At 39.4% G+C, this 19811-nt stretch overlaps 2 protein-coding genes and 1 pseudogene across 3 annotated transcripts in view; 1 reads left to right on the forward strand and 2 right to left on the reverse strand.

The window, feature by feature from the left end:
• LOC140942536 (uncharacterized) overlaps positions 1–19811 on the forward strand; it is a 136293-nt gene that overhangs the window by 40093 nt on the left and 76389 nt on the right. The gene's annotated exons all lie outside the window — the stretch shown is intronic.
• Positions 5298–6968, reverse strand: LOC140942754 (uncharacterized; annotated as a pseudogene).
• LOC140942755 (uncharacterized) lies at positions 12359–14363 on the reverse strand. The gene is made up of 2 exons (XM_073391744.1): positions 13649–14363; positions 12359–13511 (listed from the first exon to the last, which is right to left on the reverse strand). Exons 1-2 carry the CDS (start codon positions 14226–14228, stop codon positions 13168–13170), a joined length of 924 nt encoding a protein of 307 aa, XP_073247845.1. The 5' UTR covers positions 14229–14363; the 3' UTR covers positions 12359–13167.

Genomic DNA, 19811 nt, shown 5'->3' on the forward strand with positions numbered 1-19811 from the left:
TGAAGTTATCCGCTGACAAGTTACTAGTTTTCAAATGATTGCAGGCTCAAGTTTAATTTTTCAAATCATATGAATTATGTTGTGTTTTATATGTGCCGCACAATTAAAATTTTGATTTCAAACTGAATCGGAAGCTAAAAATTAAGCCAGCTTTTACAGGCAGGGAGGACATGCTAGTTGCTTTTGACTTTTCTCACCATGGTCACGCGTTGGTCACGCTCTACGTCCAATTTTTATACTCTGATTGGTCAAAATTTGACAGGTGAGTTTACGCGGAAAATTTATGCAGCATCTTGAAACTTGTTTACTTTGACAGCTGAAGCTGACAGAGTTTTGTGTCAACTTGTGATGTTTTTAACTGTCTTTTTCCACTGAATGTACAAAGTGAAATTCAGCTGCTATCAAGAGTCTTCTGTTATTCATGGCTAGTTTGTTTTTTGGGTTTTTGGTTGAGAAATACGTCGCTTCGGCAAAGTCGGAAATCCGATTTCGGATGGCATCGTTTTCGTTTTTCACCTTGCTTGATGCGTAAGACGGCTGAAAAGTCTGAAGCGATTCCGGCCTTACTTGATAGTTTTCATTGCATCTCGAAAGGTAAGCCTGAGTAATTATTGTGTTTGATGTTTGTTTTTTATATCTAATTTAATGAAGTCGAGCGTAGTTTACGCGGCTATTTGGTTTATGCACGTTTGTAAGATTTGAGACAATGATCTGACCGAGAGTGGCCGAGTATCAGGTTTGATTATAAGCTTAAGGAACTTTAAAAAGCCCTTAGACATTTTCTCACCGCAAATAGAAAGAAAACGTTCCAAAGAATATTTGGTTATAATTCTGGCTGTAAAAGAAAGCTTTGAGCTATTTTCTTGCCTCGAGTTCATCTTTGAAAAAAGCAAACACCGGGAAGCCGGCTTAAAACGTAAACAAGGATTTTCAGAGACACTTTAATACTTGTCTTCATGAATGAAAATTGTTGTCTCTGTATAAGTTACACCGAATTATTTTCCCTTTCTTTATTGATTTTTAGTAGTCTCTTTTGCAATTTTAATCGCTGTGCCGTTTGTTTTCAGTCGCTCATGAACATCGCTTGCAGGAGTAGTCAAAATACCGCGCGTATCAAACGCTTTTGAAGATTACAGATCGTTATAGAATCATTAAATAAAAAAATAAACATAATAAATTCTTTATTGTGTTGAAGCGTATAACTATGTTAATCTTAATTTAAACAGTCGACTTGTCAAAAGTGAGAACCGGCTAGCCGTATAGGTGAGTTTGGAAATTTTTTTGACGGTTTCGCTAAAAGCCCACGCGTGCTTCGATCGTCCTGAATATTGAATGAGTGCAATTTGTATTGCAAAAGTGTGAAACACTGCATTCTGTCCGAGGTCTGTACGATGAAATCGGCGCCTCATGGTACTGTTTCACCTCAGATGTGATGTATAAAAAGTATAAATGGTTGGTTTACACGTCCCCAGACTTGTTGGCAAGATTTTGTAAAGTAAACATGTCGAACGCAAAAAATTCGGCCTAAATTGTTTTCTAGGCCTAATCTACTATGGTCAAGAGCCATTATGGCTCTTAAATGTGATCGAAGATGATTGCTATTTTTTGGGTGTACTTATAAAGGCTATCAACTCGATGTAAGATTAAGTTCACTCTTAGCTTGGACTGTTTGCAAATTATTTTTCTCGAAAATCACGTAGTCTTTCCCTCAAAAGTCACATGAATGTGCTCTAAAGTTAACTGATTTGTGGAATACAAGTTTATTGTTTGATTTGAATAATAAATTCGAGTTAATAGGAGCTTCGCTTTTAGCCCTGGCTAAATCTATATATTAAGGTTCTTTTCATCTCGGGATGGAGTCCATCTCGAACCAAACAACTGACACATTCATCTTATATCAGTTCTTTGTCAGTTTAATAACGACAGCAAAACACAGCGCCTGTAGTGACATGGTTAAATGTCCGTAGAGTCTTAAGAAATAGTAGTGAAATGAACACTTGATTGGTGGGGCTTTTACTACAAAAAGTCGCACTCGGGGAGACTAGTAGTTAAGGTGACGGAAATATTTCTTTCTCAGAACCTTTACGTTATAAATCGTCTCCTATTTTAAAAAAAATAAACCAAGTTTATTTACGTCATTAAAGCCGAACAATATCAAAGAAACATATTTCTCCTGAGTACCTAGCATCTCCAGTGAGGGACTAAAAAACACCTTTGTTATAACGTTTGGAAAAGGCATGGAGTATTTTAACTGTAAGAGTTTATGTCACCTGCTCAGTAGTTGTCACTGGTGGAGTCCAAACACCTCGTAATCTGTAACAGTGAAATTTGTGGCACCTGTGAAGAACGTGCTCTGTTGTCCTGGTTGTCCTGCTCACCATGCAGGCTCATTTTTATGTTTTAAACAACGCCAAAGAACAACGCCCGAGAAACAAAAAAACTAAGATTTGTAACTTTAAAAAATCGCTGCGGCTATATGGCCGGTAACCGGTCAAGGTTTTCAAAACACTAAATGACCGGCAGTCCGGTATTTCAATAAATTTGACTTATTTAAGAATCCCAACCAACACAAACTATCATACCAAAGGCAAATTTCCCGTAAACCAGATGAATTTCTTTGCCATGCCTATGAAATGCTATCAATGGTCTAACATAGATTTTGGACCCAGTCGGTGACAAAGCCAAACGAAAGGCGGATAATAGCGGAGCTCTGGCGCGCGAAGCGCGCCTGCGGAGCACCATGGGTAAGTAAATCTACCCATCCCAGAAAATTTGGCAATCACGTGACCGTACACCGCCCTCAGCCCGCCCGTCCGTCCGCACCACAGGGCAACCAATGTTCAATATCACACCTTCTAGCTAGTTTGGGAGCACAGGAAGACTGATATTGCAGACATATTGCACATCAATCTTGTGATCAATTGACAGCTGTCAAAACAGGGTATCCGCTGACCAGTATCACCTGATCGTATCGCGGGCTCAGGTGTCGACCCATCGACGTCGAGTATCTTTTTGAAGTTATCCGCTGACAAGTTACTAGTTTTCAAATGATTGCAGGCTCAAGTTTAATTTTTCAAATCATATGAATTATGTTGTGTTTTATATGTGCCGCACAATTAAAATTTTGATTTCAAACTGAATCGGAAGCTAAAAATTAAGCCAGCTTTTACAGGCAGGGAGGACATGCTAGTTGCTTTTGACTTTTCTCACCATGGTCACGCGTTGGTCACGCTCTACGTCCAATTTTTATACTCTGATTGGTCAAAATTTGACAGGTGAGTTTACGCGGAAAATTTATGCAGCATCTTGAAACTTGTTTACTTTGACAGCTGAAGCTGACAGAGTTTTGTGTCAACTTGTGATGTTTTTAACTGTCTTTTTCCACTGAATGTACAAAGTGAAATTCAGCTGCTATCAAGAGTCTTCTGTTATTCATGGCTAGTTTGTTTTTTGGGTTTTTGGTTGAGAAATACGTCGCTTCGGCAAAGTCGGAAATCCGATTTCGGATGGCATCGTTTTCGTTTTTCACCTTGCTTGATGCGTAAGACGGCTGAAAAGTCTGAAGCGATTCCGGCCTTACTTGATAGTTTTCATTGCATCTCGAAAGGTAAGCCTGAGTAATTATTGTGTTTGATGTTTGTTTTTTATATCTAATTTAATGAAGTCGAGCGTAGTTTACGCGGCTATTTGGTTTATGCACGTTTGTAAGATTTGAGACAATGATCTGACCGAGAGTGGCCGAGTATCAGGTTTGATTATAAGCTTAAGGAACTTTAAAAAGCCCTTAGACATTTTCTCACCGCAAATAGAAAGAAAACGTTCCAAAGAATATTTGGTTATAATTCTGGCTGTAAAAGAAAGCTTTGAGCTATTTTCTTGCCTCGAGTTCATCTTTGAAAAAAGCAAACACCGGGAAGCCGGCTTAAAACGTAAACAAGGATTTTCAGAGACACTTTAATACTTGTCTTCATGAATGAAAATTGTTGTCTCTGTATAAGTTACACCGAATTATTTTCCCTTTCTTTATTGATTTTTAGTAGTCTCTTTTGCAATTTTAATCGCTGTGCCGTTTGTTTTCAGTCGCTCATGAACATCGCTTGCAGGAGTAGTCAAAATACCGCGCGTATCAAACGCTTTTGAAGATTACAGATCGTTATAGAATCATTAAATAAAAAAATAAACATAATAAATTCTTTATTGTGTTGAAGCGTATAACTATGTTAATCTTAATTTAAACAGTCGACTTGTCAAAAGTGAGAACCGGCTAGCCGTATAGGTGAGTTTGGAAATTTTTTTGACGGTTTCGCTAAAAGCCCACGCGTGCTTCGATCGTCCTGAATATTGAATGAGTGCAATTTGTATTGCAAAAGTGTGAAACACTGCATTCTGTCCGAGGTCTGTACGATGAAATCGGCGCCTCATGGTACTGTTTCACCTCAGATGTGATGTATAAAAAGTATAAATGGTTGGTTTACACGTCCCCAGACTTGTTGGCAAGATTTTGTAAAGTAAACATGTCGAACGCAAAAAATTCGGCCTAAATTGTTTTCTAGGCCTAATCTACTATGGTCAAGAGCCATTATGGCTCTTAAATGTGATCGAAGATGATTGCTATTTTTTGGGTGTACTTATAAAGGCTATCAACTCGATGTAAGATTAAGTTCACTCTTAGCTTGGACTGTTTGCAAATTATTTTTCTCGAAAATCACGTAGTCTTTCCCTCAAAAGTCACATGAATGTGCTCTAAAGTTAACTGATTTGTGGAATACAAGTTTATTGTTTGATTTGAATAATAAATTCGAGTTAATAGGAGCTTCGCTTTTAGCCCTGGCTAAATCTATATATTAAGGTTCTTTTCATCTCGGGATGGAGTCCATCTCGAACCAAACAACTGACACATTCATCTTATATCAGTTCTTTGTCAGTTTAATAACGACAGCAAAACACAGCGCCTGTAGTGACATGGTTAAATGTCCGTAGAGTCTTAAGAAATAGTAGTGAAATGAACACTTGATTGGTGGGGCTTTTACTACAAAAAGTCGCACTCGGGGAGACTAGTAGTTAAGGTGACGGAAATATTTCTTTCTCAGAACCTTTACGTTATAAATCGTCTCCTATTTTAAAAAAAATAAACCAAGTTTATTTACGTCATTAAAGCCGAACAATATCAAAGAAACATATTTCTCCTGAGTACCTAGCATCTCCAGTGAGGGACTAAAAAACACCTTTGTTATAACGTTTGGAAAAGGCATGGAGTATTTTAACTGTAAGAGTTTATGTCACCTGCTCAGTAGTTGTCACTGGTGGAGTCCAAACACCTCGTAATCTGTAACAGTGAAATTTGTGGCACCTGTGAAGAACGTGCTCTGTTGTCCTGGTGGGCACTGATATGTGTCGCCGACACAGCTCTCACTGGAACTTGTGTTTGCGTTATTTGATATATATAGGTTATGCCCACCACCAAACACTGGTCCATAGTTGCTAGTACAATACATGCCATCCTGTTCCTCCCCAGTGATGAGCGACAGTTTGGTCGGTCCCAGGCCAATTGGGTTTACAAAGCTGAACAGGAAGGCTTGGCGACAAGACACCCATCCACCACGACCTGTAAATAACAGTGATTACACCTGATAAATATATTCAGACATTATGTGTTAAACAGTCGTTTTCACATTTAAAGTTCAAAGTTCTTTAAATCTAAACCTTTCAAACATTCCTCTCCATTTCACGTCTTTGATCCTGAACCTATATTGGTCTCCGTTGCCCATGCAGATAAATAACCACAGACCTTCTCCTTTGCATAGAATAAGAAATTTTCGGCCTGAGGCCATTGACAATATCTTTTTTAATTCTACCGATACGTTTTCCCCTGAGAAACGTTGAAATAAGTCAAAAGCACCTATAAAGAAGTTATCTATATCCTGCTCATGGACTTATCCTGGGTCAATGAGTATGACGTATGGTTATCCTATATACTGGTGTTTATTAGTTAGTGTGGCTTACGTACTACTCAAGTATGAGCAGTGTGTAAGCCTTCAGAATAAAGAGGAAATAATAATTTAAAAATTAGGAAGGAAATTAACAAGATTGATTAATTCACAAATGCCTGTCACACAGGCTATACGACACGCATAAAATTTGAATATCCATCAGGAGTGAGTTACTCGATAAGGCTAATTTGTATTTTAGAATCATATCAGTTTATCTTACTTGCCCAAGCCTGCTCAGTGAAGCCTCCAAAAATGTTTCCACTACTTTTTACAACAGTTATTGTAGGTCCTTTGTTGTCGCATTTGGAATGAAATGCTGAAGCAGCAAAGCCATCTCGTGAAGCTCGAAATAGCAAACGCCATTCGCCCTTCATAGCCTCAGGCAACCAACTTTTCAAGACTCTTCGATGCTCTTCGTTCGTCAGTATCACCGACTCCTCGAACAGTTTATACGGTTCTTTACGCTTCAGTTCATCCAATATCGGTCAATATCCCTTGCAGCTGATAAAACTTAGCTTCTGCTTCGAGTTCCTTGAGGAATGTAGCACCCTCTGGTAAAATCAGCTCGCCATTACGAAGATAATTTAGTATAAACCGGAAGTAAGTTCCATCACGATCGATAAAGAAAGAACCGTCTTCAGAAGGCTTCATCTCAAACTTCCCAGAAAACATGGCGGCTAACATAGAGTTAGGATCTTTTTTCAGCGTCTGTACACTTGTGGTAAAGTGTTGACCACCTACGTTCAGTTTAACAGTCGATGAGAAGTGAACCTGGTCTAGTTTCTTCGACATCGCATCGATGGACTCCTGCTCAAGACGAACTCTGCTCGCTTCTCGCTGTATTATTTCGCAACCTTTCTTGATGTAGTTTTCAGCGTCTATAAGGGCTTGATTTCCTTGTAGATGATCAGGATTTGCATTGCTCATGATTTTCGTAATTAAAACGAACCTTAACTGCTTTCTCAGTACAAAAGTATGAAAAGTATTAAAGACAATGCAACCTGTATTAAACGGACACTTGCAATTAAATTCCACCACCCAACATGCCAGACACCGGAGATGCGAAAGATGCCACCCATAAATGTTTCGATTTTTACATTAAAAAACGTGACTTGACGAACTTATTTGATTAGTTTTTCAGTACAGAATTGTTTTCTATAAAGGTTGGCAACAATAGAAATGACCATTTCAGGTACTTTTTAGGTGTCCACGTCCGCTTAACAGAGGTGTCCGCTTAATAAAGGTTTCATTTAAAGTAAATAAGAGAAATAAATTTGGGGACTTCGGCTACTGTCCGCTTAATAGAGGGTGTCCGCTTAATACAGGTTTTACTGTATATATATATTTTTTCATTCCGCCTGAGAATCGGCTGCAGACATTGCAAAGCAACCGGATAATGTGTAGTAATATATAATATGTTAATCTTACCTCCGTGATATTGCATTTGCTTGTTGAATTTCCACAATCGCAGTACACTGATTTAAGTGATATTGTTCAGTTTGTGAAAGCATCATTGTGATAAGTGTACATTTCAATCTCTTTCTAAGTCACTTTTTGAGTGCTAAGGTGTCCCCTGAATGGAGGATAAAAGTGGGATACCCAGAAAGTGTCCCTTTTCTCTGAATAGAGGTGTAACTTCAACAGAGGTAACAGAAAAAAAGATCATGTGAACATTTTTTCGGGACCAAATTTTATGTCGCCTGGATGGAGGTGTCCCATGAATAGAAGGATTCCAAAGGAGGGGTTTCACTGTACTTTATTGGCAACATCGGAAAGTGAAACTGGGAATAACCGTAATAAGCATAATTCAATTTTGACTAGTCTGTTGAATGCGTTTATACTGAAATATAAGCGATATATATGAAGTGGCTTCAAGGTACTAAAGAACTCAAACGTTAAAGCAAAACCAGCTACAGCGGAACCTTGATATACCTCTATATAGTGAAGTCCTCGGTATAACGAACGATTTTCTCCAGTCTGGCCGAAGTTAAGGTAAAATGAATGGAACAGAACCTCGATTTAACTAAATCCTCGTTAACGAACACAATATTTATGTGTCGATAGTTTTACGCAGTTTTGTTTGCCAGTTCTTGAATTTTTAGTGCCGTAGCTATGTGTAGCTCGGTACTGAAATGTTACCACAGTAATGTTTCAGATGCTGGGTTCTGTAAATTAATAACGACCATTCTGTAAATTATAACGACCATTTTGGTAGTTTTCCCAAAAATTCGTTAAATGGAATTGTTCGATAAAACGAACTCTCTGTATAGCGAACAAATTTCCTCAGTCCTTTGGCACTTCGTTAAATCGAGGTACCACTGTAGCAGTCTGTCATGTTTGTCACGAGGGGGAGGGTGAGTGCCAAAAACGAGGTAGGTGGGTAGCTTCCGCCTCTCTTCAGTTCCCTTCTCCGCCCGACTGCCAGTGGCCTTTGAAAGGCAGTTCAGTCATGCAGTCACTCCTTCAAAAATCCTCCAAGCAATTAATACTTACCCGTTCAAATTAAATAGAACTAGAGATATAGACAATAGGTGGTTTTCACGTTACGTCATCGCCGCCATGCTGGTGGACGGTAAACAAAAGATCGCTCATTAGCTCGCTTTGTTTGTCCACCAGCATTTGTTCATTTCACCATCGTTATTTGTGTCTCCCGAGATTGCATGAAAACCACCTATACTGAACGCGGTTGAGACGCCAGAAATCATATCAGAACTTTAATCTTTTGAAGTTTCCGTGTTTTCATTTCTGTCAAGGAGAGCTTTCTTATTATTTCCCGCTGTGAGATTCTCTGACACCTCTTTGCGCCACTGTCCTTTTAAGGGTCCTTTCTCACCGATAATAACCAGATCTGGGGCCGGGGTGAAATTATAGGCATCCCATTCTCAACAAAAACAAGCTTTACTTTAATGACCATACAAGTTCATATATGCAGTACTGTAAAGGCTTTTTCAGAGTAAAAAGTAGGAGAGTTAAATTTTAATTTAATTACAATTAAGTTACTTTGTTACTAATTTGTCGCAAAAATTAAAGCACACTGAAATATATCTAATGAATTGTACATCAACTAGGTAATATTTGGAATAAGAGTCTAAAATTCATTGTAAAAATTATTCCTCATCAGTGAACATCACCTTTTAGTATATACTAAAACAGTGGATAGTGTTTTTCGCGCGCTCTGATTGGCTACTCAATCATTGAATATCCTGCAATCCTGCACTACTCACTGATTCATCTCCAGTTCCTCCGAGCGAGAGACGCCAAACTCGCCTATGCAAAATGCCTTCTCGGTTTGCTGCCGTAACAAACAAAGGAATTTCACAACTAATCAAGCAAGCTGTTTCCGAAATACACGAAGAAAGTGACGAAGCTCTGGGTGGAAGTTTTCACAGGTAAAGCTTTGTCTTTTTGACTTGAATTTATCGATAAAACCGGCGAAAAAGTTTTGTTGTTTACAAATGCAAATTAAGTTTAAGTCTTGCGTTACTTTTTTTAGTTGACTTGTTCATAAATAAGCTTAGAACTAAATCTAATAATCCTTTTTACAGAATGATTTTAAATACAGAAAGAATTCACAACTCATTTTGAGGAAATTTCCCCGCAAGAGCTAATTGTTGCAGGCAACAGTAAATGAGTTAAAAATCATCATTTTTGGGCTCAATTATCTCACTGTTTTAGTATATACTAAAACAATTATTCACCTCAGTGTCGGTGGCTAGTGATAATCCATCACTAGCCACCTCCACTTCGGTGAATAATTGTTATATATTTAATTAATTGGACCTACAAAGCGGGCTTTGTCTATCATCTCTAGTATCAATATGATTGTATCTGCCTAGTTCCTAGTTCGCAATTCTCTTAGCCGTTCCTCTCAGTAAGTCTAGGTAATTAGAAGTGCTATAAGGCACACCTCCACCTCGAATTCTCAGGAATACTCCCCCTCCGCCCCCACCCCAACCCCAGGAACGATGCGGCCGGCCGGGAATTTCGCCTTTCGCGACTTTGGAACGGCTTTGATTCAGACGCCGCACTTAGCACTCGCCTAAGTTTCTGTTTTACGTCGGGTAACTTACGAGCTTTGACTCACTTTATTTTCTAAGTTAACCATCGGTGAGTGTAAAGAAAGTGTTAAGTCGTTTCCAGCACCTTAAAAAAAGGGTTTGCATGCAATCTTATACTAGGCTGCAAGTCACAACATTTTGCGCAACATCTCCTTACGCTTTCGACATCCCAGAACAAAATCGTTCAAAGTCTTGTTATGACCAAACCCGACGTTAATATTCCAAATATTTTTGATGGGTTTGATCCCTGGACTTCAGACATCCAAATTTCGATGAGTTTAAAAACACTGAAGATTCAGATTAACTTTTGAAAGTTAAAAGTGCGATTAAGTGCCGTGCTAGCAGAGCTTTCTTTCCCACATGCCTCTTACCTTGCCAGGGTGCAAAGAAAATCATTTATACAGCTTGCCATTCGGGCAAGCTGAAGCTAGCATTTACTAGCCCAGACATTTTTTCAGCAAGCCCCAAAAGCTTTTTGATGAGCAGAATAGATTTCACAGTTCTTCTGTTATTCAAATTCCTCAAAAAACATCACTTGCCCATCGGGCAAGTTAAAAACAGAATTCACTAGCCCGATACCAAAATCCACTAGCCCCGGGCTATCGGACACTACTTTCTTTGCACGCTACTTGCACAAGACGTTCGCATGACAGACATTCGCCTCGCTTCGCTCGTTTACTTGCCTTGTTTACGTTAACACGTATTGAGTGCCTATTGCAACTTTGCGTCAAAAAAAGCCATTACGATTACTCTATTTGAGCCAAGCCCAAATAAAAATAATCGAACGCCTAAAGAGACATTAAGGTGATGTTACACGAGACAATTCGTAACGACTATTTTTAGCGCAACACAGCGTTGCAACATTGTTGCGACATTGTTTCGAATGGTTACAACATTTTTCCAGCATTGCAACGCTGTGTTGCGCTAAAAGTCGTCGTTGCGAATCGTCTCGCGTAACATCACCTTTAAATCGAATACCCTCTTGGTTTTCTCTGTGACAGCAGCTGAGTTTGCTGGACAACTACCGTAATGATTCGATTTAGCGCCCTCCTTCCAATAAGCGCCCCCCTTCGAATGTGTTTTTTTTAAATAAGCGCCCCTATTCTAATAAGCGCCCCCTATTCTAATATTATTACAGCGCCTTCAGAGTACGTATCAAACGTGGTTTGTCTTCCTTTAATAGCTGACATACGTAATAATGTATTACAAAAACAGTGGTTTTCGTCTGAGTTTCTCAACTGTAATGTCCATGTGAGTACATAATTCCTTCAAACGAATAATTTCTTCTTCAAATTTTGTGGCGATTGCTCTGCTGGTCGTTCTGGCCAGAAAGGATCCAGGGACAACAAGTCCGTTTTCCAGTCTCCTTGATCCAGTCACTTTGACCTGTACATTGTTCTCATGGCGGGCTTTGAGAAATGTGAATATAAGGAAGGAAAGTTCCATCGGCACATGTCCAACAATTTTGTTATCAGCTTCAAAGTAAGTCCCAACTGCGTATTCATCGTGCTCTTTAGCTTCTTTACGGTCATCTTTCCTGTATGCCAGAGACTCTCCTATGATTGGAGACCACGCCGCTTTGTAAACATGATGACCTCGTATAACAGACGAAAATTCTACCTCATAATCAAATATTTATTAAAGTTTTGTTTTGAAAATTAGGTTGTTTCTCAAAAAATTAAATAAGCGCCCTGTCCTGTACCAAAAGTAAATAAGCGCCCCGGGCGCTAAATCGAATCATTACGGTACTAACACTGACGCTATTTAGAGTGGGTGATACAATACTTTACAGTTCCAAGAACTGATAAACCTGTGGTGCTCTAGGTTTCCCAACTAACTGAAGACACTTCAGATCGAATTGGACTTTGGAAATGTTGGGTTTTGAGGCGAGAGGAAATCTGGAGTACCCGGAGAAAACCTCTTGGAGCAAGAGATAAACCCTACAACAAACTCAAACTACATGTACAAAACAGCGTCGATGCAAGGACTCAGGCACCCAGCCACATTGGTGGGAGTCGAGTGATCGGTGGAGATCGCCTCTTGCATGTGAGGATCGGGATTTGCTTTCTCTGAGATGAATGCCGCACTACTCGCTGAAAATCTGACAATTGAGTAACGGAAACTACGTTTGATTTCAGTGTAAACTTGAATTTAGGGGCATTTTAGGTTGTTCTTTTTGTTTTCAAAGGGATATAAATAAAATAAAGTCGTTAGATTGTTGTAAGGGATTGCGCCAGAGTTTAACTATCAATATTAAACATTTTTTTGGTCCAATCTTCGCGTTTTAACTTTAAGCTGTTCGAAAAAATGCCGGGATTTATTGATTTATGTCGTCACCGTTCTCACCCTCCCCCATACTATGCCAGCGTTAAATGCAATGCAACTCCAGAGAGATGATTTAGCACCATGAGGAGGGTGAAAACATTCGTGCAATCTATGATGATGACAAGCAACCGTCATCTCTAGCTTCAATGCACTAGGCATACAAGCTCATACAGAGAGATACAATTGACACCCAGAGAGAGAGCAGAACCGGTTCTGTACGAAGAAGCCAAAACTGAGTCTATTCATTTTCTAAGTACACTCCTTTCAGAAGCTGATTGTGACATTACTCTTTTGCTACTATGTACGTAGTACGTAGTACTTTTACATTCCTAAAGAGAATAAAAAGCAAACAAACTTAGACACAGTTCATTCTACTGATTGGCCTTTTGCAGTTGCCTCTTCAATACAAGCCGAGACTGGCTATCCTGGCCAGAAACAAGATTCTCTCTACCCAGCTACCTACTGAAGCACGCCATCACATGTAAGGTTTCAACTGACGAATTATTCGTTAGCACTAAAAGGGAGCTTAAGCTCGGGCGTTTTTGAGGGAGGGACGTCAACCTGAAGTAGACTTTTTGCAATATTGGGCAGTAGTGTGGTTGAAACTCTCGGGTAAATCGTCTTTATAAGAGAAAAGAAACTTAGCAATACAAATTTGTTAGAGTCAAGGCATATAAAAAGGGAGAAGGCCTCATTTCCGGTTGACGTGCGCCGCTCAAAAACGTCTTTGCTTAGGTTCCTTAATATTTCAACAGTTTGGCTGTATTCCCCTTTCTTACCTGTACGCTTATTTATCACCTGTGAAGTCCAAACACTTCGACATCCGTGATGGTGAAATCACTTTTGCCTGTCAAAAAATCCTTCTGTTGTCCTGGTGGGCACTGATAGGTTCCACCAAGAGTACAGCCACCCTGTCGTCCATTTGGTCTTAATACGTATAGGTCGTGCCCTCGACCAAACACTGGTCCACAGTCATAATAACTAATGATCGCATACTGTTCCATCCCATTAACTAGCGACATTTTGGTCGGTACCAGACCACTCGGGTTGACTAAGCTGAACAGAAAGGCTTGGCAGCATGGCAGGTATCTTCGTTTCCTAGGCTGCCATTCGTTAGTGTGTGTGGACTCGATCGGTGCTGTTCATAAAAAATATATCTTTGACTTATGGGTAGTAGTCAAATAAGAAACCCTTAAAACGTACAAATTTTTATGCTGCAAATCCGCTCTAATAATATACTGAATACACGATCAAAAGCAGTATTATCAGTCTTACCTGCCCAAGAGCTGTCAGTGAAGCCCCCAAAAATGTTTCCATCACTATTCACAACAGTGACTGTAGGTCCTTTGTTGTCGCATCTCGAATGAAACGCTGAAGGAGCGAAACCATCTCTAGAAGCTCGGAACAGCAAACGCCATTGGCCTGCAAGTATAAACTCCATAGGTATCCAGCGTATCAAAACATTTCGAAAATCTCTGTCTGTCAAAATCACGGATTTCTCAAACACTTTCAATGCTCTTACAACCTTCAACTCATCCAGTAACCCTTGCACTTGGTAAAACCTGGCTTCTACTTCAAGTTCCTCGAGAAATGTAGCACCCTCTGGCAAGATTAGTTCTTCGTTACGAAGATAATTTAATATAAAGCGGAAGTAAGTTCCATCTCGGTCGATAAAGAAGGAACCGTCTTCAGTAGTCTCCACCTCATGCCTTCCTGAAAACATGGCTGCAAGCATCGAGTTGGGATCTCTTGCTAGCGTTTGCAGGCTCGTGGTAAAGCGTTTACCTCCGACATTTAGTTTCACAATCGAAGGAATACGGCCCTCGAGAGTATAGCCCTGATTCTGCGACATCATGGATTCGAAGGTTCCTGGCTGCGGGTAATTTGTACTTTCTTCTCAGGATCTGTTTGATGTTTGACTACTTGAATTGTTTTGGGATTTTTCTTCTGATGGCTTCTGTACATTGAAAACGAACAAAACTACTCCACTCAACGTGTTTATTAGATTGTGAGACTCTACTTCCTTTTACGATTCCAAGAAACAAAGGGTTCCGCTGAATCATGCCCAGTCCTCCCTTATGAACTTATTCGCGGTGATCGAGGGCCGTCGAGTCTGCGTTCACAAGGAACCTTACGAAAACTACGACGGCCGCGACAGCAAAGGGAACGTCAATACGTCAATATGTTTAAACCGTCCACTCAATTTTGCGTGAAAAATAATTTTACCTGAAACTCTGGCAATTGAAAGGCTTTATCGAGGCTATAACTAAAATAGGTTTGCTATTTGATTCACAAAATGGCCGAATTCATACTAGAGACGAGTTATCCGTCTAGACGGATTATCCGTCAGACGGATAATTCGTCCTCGTATAAATCCGAAGACGAATTGTGACGAATAATTTGTCTAGATATTTATATTGATATATAGATGTATTGCGAAAATATAGAAACCAGTCCCTCTCACGGGGCATGGCAACTTCTTCAAAAAACCGTCTGCGTTCCGTCCGAGATATAAGATATGAGATATATGAGATATAAAGTTAGAAACAGATAATCCGTCTAAGACGAATTATCCGTCGGTTAGCACGTCTTCAAGATGTGCTAGGACGAATCAGCCCGGTCAGACGAATTTTGCTCCATAATTCGTCTTCAGTACCGAATTTATACGGATAATCCGCTTAGACGCATAATTTATCTCTAGTATAAATAATTTTCTTGCCTCGCTGGGGGGCGCTAAGTATTTTGTCCCGACACGGCCAATTTGCACGTCTTGAAAATTAAAAATTAGGCATTTTTGCGGCGCTGTAAAATGTTCGATTTGCACCATCTGCCAATGAACTTTATATCTATTAATAGGTAAACCCTGGGGGGTACTACCCTATAAAAGTGACGGGGGTGTTCGTCGTACCTTTTAGGGGTTTAAATTTGTGGGTTGGTACCGCTCAGGGTGCTAAAACCGAAAATGACTGATTAGGACAAAGATTTATGACAATACTTTCAAAACGTCCTTGAGAAGAAAGTGTTCGAAAGTTATCTTTATTACTATGAAAATTTGCAGTGCCAGTTAAATAATTTGTTGTTGTTGAATTGGTACCTCTTAGGGGTGGAAATGAATTTGTGACCAGGTGACACGCCCATAAAACAAGATTCTGGTACGTTCTCGAAATTTTCCGAAGCGCACCCCCGCCACTTTTATAGGGGAGTACCCCCCGGGGAAACTGTGTCACGTTTCGAGCTAAATAGCTCAGTAAAATAACTTTCCGGAGGTGAGAGTTTACTCGAGAATCAGAAAATCAATTAAGCAGGTTTCATTTTCGGTCAGGAAATTGAGACATTTTCTGATTTCTCTCTCATTACATTTTTGAGTCCTTCCGTGGGGCACTGAAGAATGTATAAAACCTTATCAAGAGACACAGAAAGTCTCACCGTTTTTGAAAAGATAATTTTTAAAGATCTTTTTAATTCATAGATACAGGATAGTATTTTGTTACTGAAATATAAATAGTCTTAAAAATAATTTTTTTAATATTACTCATTATTATTATTATTTAATTTGTTATTTTATCATCGAAATGTAAATAGTTTTCTAATTTATTTTATAATTTTTTTTACTTCATGTATGTATGGCGGAAGAGCCCCCCAATGGGATGCTGTGCAATAAAGTACATTGCATGTATGTATGTACATGTACATCTAACTGATTTTTTTAAAACCAACCTGACGAAATTTGCAGTCGTTTGAGTGAAAAAGCGTCCAAAAAGGCGAGTTTTTTGAGCCCGATAAGTTCCAAAAGAGAAAGGAGAAAAAGAAAGAGAGAGGAAGAAAGGAGAAGAAGAGAAAAAGCAATTTTGCACTCTTAGTTTTTATAATGGCTACTTTGGAGATATTTTTTGCCGAAAAAAAGCAATTTCACCCGAAGGTCCATCTGGCGGTAACGTTTTCAAAAATCCAGCTAGACATACGCCACTTGCACATCTTCCATAATGCACCTTAGTGTCCCCAACATTTTGCATAAGCACTGTTTTTAATTTCTTTTGGGACGGCTGTAATACCCAGGAGAAATGAAAGAAAAAGGTTATGCAAAATTTGGGGAGGGGGCAAATAAGGTGCATAAGGGAGATGTACAAGTGGCTCATACAACATTTAATAAATATGTGCGTGTACGGAACTTTAAACTGACCCAAGAATTTACTTAAGATGTATTGTTTCTCATTTCCTATTATTTTTCATAATTTTTTTTCAATTTTTTTTTTTTAACTTTTCTATATCTCAAGAAGCGGGGCAATAATCAAGAAGCTTACCCTAGGATTTTCCCAAAGGTACGCACAGTATTGCAACTCACCTAAACACGCGTCTCCCAATCGGCCAATTCGTTTTCCTGGGCGGGTGACATGATTAAATGTAAGTTTCCTTGTCAATATAGTGAGGTAATCATTTCTCTTGGTTTAGTTTTAGCGGGCTGTAGATACGGCTTTCCGTTGTAACAAAGACGGAGAAAACAATGAGTATTGATTTTAAAATTATTTAACAGATTATCAAAGTTACATGGACGACATTGGCAATTCCACCATTTTTCAGTCATATCTACTTTCCTTCCGATTGCTTCCTGTACCTTTAATTTCCCTTTGGTTTTATTCAGTGTCTTCATGCTAGGTGGGGATTTCGTGAGCTGACGTATATGAAAGGGTTGGGGGTTTTGTCATTTAGGTTTTTTAAAAGGACCTTAAACTCAAACATTTCGAACTAACGCACTTTACCAGGGGCTAAAAAAATAATTTATTAACTACATAAATTACATGATACAGTGGAACCCCGCATTATGGCTATCTCGGTAATACGGTCACCTCGTTATTACGGCCACTTTCATTTTTGGCCTCCCGGCGAAACGACCATATATTTTCTTGTAAACCCACCCGTTAATACGGCCAAAATTTTTTGGCCCATTGATGACCGCCCATTGGTTATCCTTATACTTTAATATCCGCTACATCTGGATTGTGATTTATCCAGGAGATAGCGCTATTCAGAGTGTTTGAATAGCCAGGGCAAGGTGGGGCCTCCCCCGCATGAAGCGTTGTTGGCTAGCCTCTCCCACGCCATTAACTACGTTGTAAGCATCTACTACATGTGTTCACCCTAAAAACTCAATACAAGCTTCTATTTTTGCCAAAATAAGCTTTATTCTTCGGTTTAATTTTGGCTTCGTCGAAACATCTATTGATTGACTAAATTCCATGAAACGGTCTTAAATTGGCCCTACCGTGTTCCAGGCGTTGCGTACGTTTCTGTTGTCACACTATAATTTACACGGTCAGAAGGGAAAAGGAAAGGAATATGACAACTTCGATTGAAAATATATTTTTTACGAAAGCCGAGGAGGGTCTTCCGACTTCAGGCTTCAGACTTAAGACTTCATACTTCAAACTTCAGACTTCAGACTTGACAAAGTTCGAACTCCGGATTTCTGATTTCTGACCGTTGAGACTCAATGCTGCATGGTTAGACTTCTGACCTCTCACTTCCCACTTCTTACTTCCCACTTCCCACTTCTGACTTCCGATTTCCGACTTCCGATTTCCAACTTCCCACTTCCCACTTCCAACTTCCCACTTCTAACTTTCGACTTCCCACTCGACTCCTCTGTCGGGCTCGATTGCCGCTCGATCCGCCACGCGGGTATTAATGCTGAAGGTCAACGCTCAGTAGAAAGAACGGCTGTACCGGTCTAGCCACAAAAGAGAACAACTAAAGTTGCTCTTGTAAAAGCAACTAAGCACAAAGCCAATCAGGCAACTGGTGAGGTTCGCTTGGGGAACCGAGACCATGGTCTTGCCTGATCACAAAGTGACAACAGTGATAAGCTTATTAAAAACCTATAACCAAGGAAGGAAATACGCGCTCCAGTCAAAAGACTCACATTTTCTTTTGAAAAACACTAAGCTGGAATCTACTGAGTCACAATGCATTCTCCATAGTTGATGCAGCTTCATTTTAAGCTGTACTTCTTTCTTATCACTTTGGATCTGTAAATCACTACATCCGTGATAATTTGTCATCCTGCAAACAAAACTAACGAGCTGGGCCCAGCGTGAAACAGCATTGCATATTCACGGACTAAAAACAGTCACATAGTTATTCAGATCCAGAAGGCACTTTGGAGAAAATTAGAGCCCTTACTCGGCCGTAATAAGGGACTGGTCATTATTTATCGGGAAGGGGGAGCTGGTGTAATGTAAAATATGCCATGCTTGATTTTTGCTGACCCCCCTTTGACTTTAACATGATTTTTGCTGACCCCCCCCCCCCCCCCATCCCTCCTTGTCCTCCGGTATGCTTGAAACACAAAGTATGTATTTATCAAGTAACCATGTCGAACTGATAGGCATTCTATTTAACGCTACCTTAAATTTGGATTCAGTGTCGATGTACCCATTCTGTAAGAACGTACGTGAGTTTGTTATACGGTTTCACGACGAGGGAAGGCATGAATATGATGCAGATTGTGGGATTGATAGGCTTGAGAAGAGAATTGATGTTGTTATGGACCCTAACAGTCCTGCTGTTGCAGCTGGCAAATATTTCAGTGAAGATTACGAATTTACACGCTCTGACCTACCTATATTCACTGTATATTGGAAAACAACTTATATAAGATATTAAGACGTCCATCCAAGCCGGAAGAAGATGCAAAAAAAACCATCTTTGTATTCATTTCTCCAAAGCAGGGAAACTGCTTCCAGGGCACAACCACCTAAAAACATTTGATGAAAAACTTATTGGCAAACTTATAAGGTTAAAGAAAGGGTGATAGAAATAGAAGAAAGCCTTAAGGAAAAGTTAGAGAAGACATCAAATATGTTCCAATATGCCCCCCATGTGAATGCAAAAACCAAAAAGCGTTCTCAGAAAGAGAACCGAAGGAAAGCCAAAAGAAGGAAAGTTTCAAGAAAAGCTGCCAACATACAGAAAGTGCGAGAGTTTATTTCGAATGCTTCTGCATCTGAAGTAATTCAAATCCAAAACCTAAAATTGGAAGCTCTATCTACATTATCATTATGTCAAGTAAAATATCTATAATTTATGTATGAAGATAGACAACTATCTACTGAAGCTGTAAACTTGATTAGTGAATATGTAGAAAATTTTCCAAGAAAAGAAAACACTACCTAGAACCAGATAATGCCCATGATGATGACAGTAATAATGATGATGATGATGATAAAGACAACGATGATATTGATGATGATGATGATGCAGACAATGATGACAAGGGTGATGATGACAACAATGGTAATGGTGATGATGACAATGATGATGATTATTACATGCTGAGGACAACAATGATGATGATGGTGCTGGTTATGTTTACAGTAGAAATAAGATCAATGTTTTAAGATATTGATTTGAAAGTGTTAATAAAAGTTGTTGTATAAAGCTA

This window comes from Porites lutea, chromosome 7 (assembly GCF_958299795.1).
Source record: "Porites lutea chromosome 7, jaPorLute2.1, whole genome shotgun sequence".
NCBI classification, from domain to species: Eukaryota; Metazoa; Cnidaria; class Anthozoa; order Scleractinia; family Poritidae; genus Porites; species Porites lutea.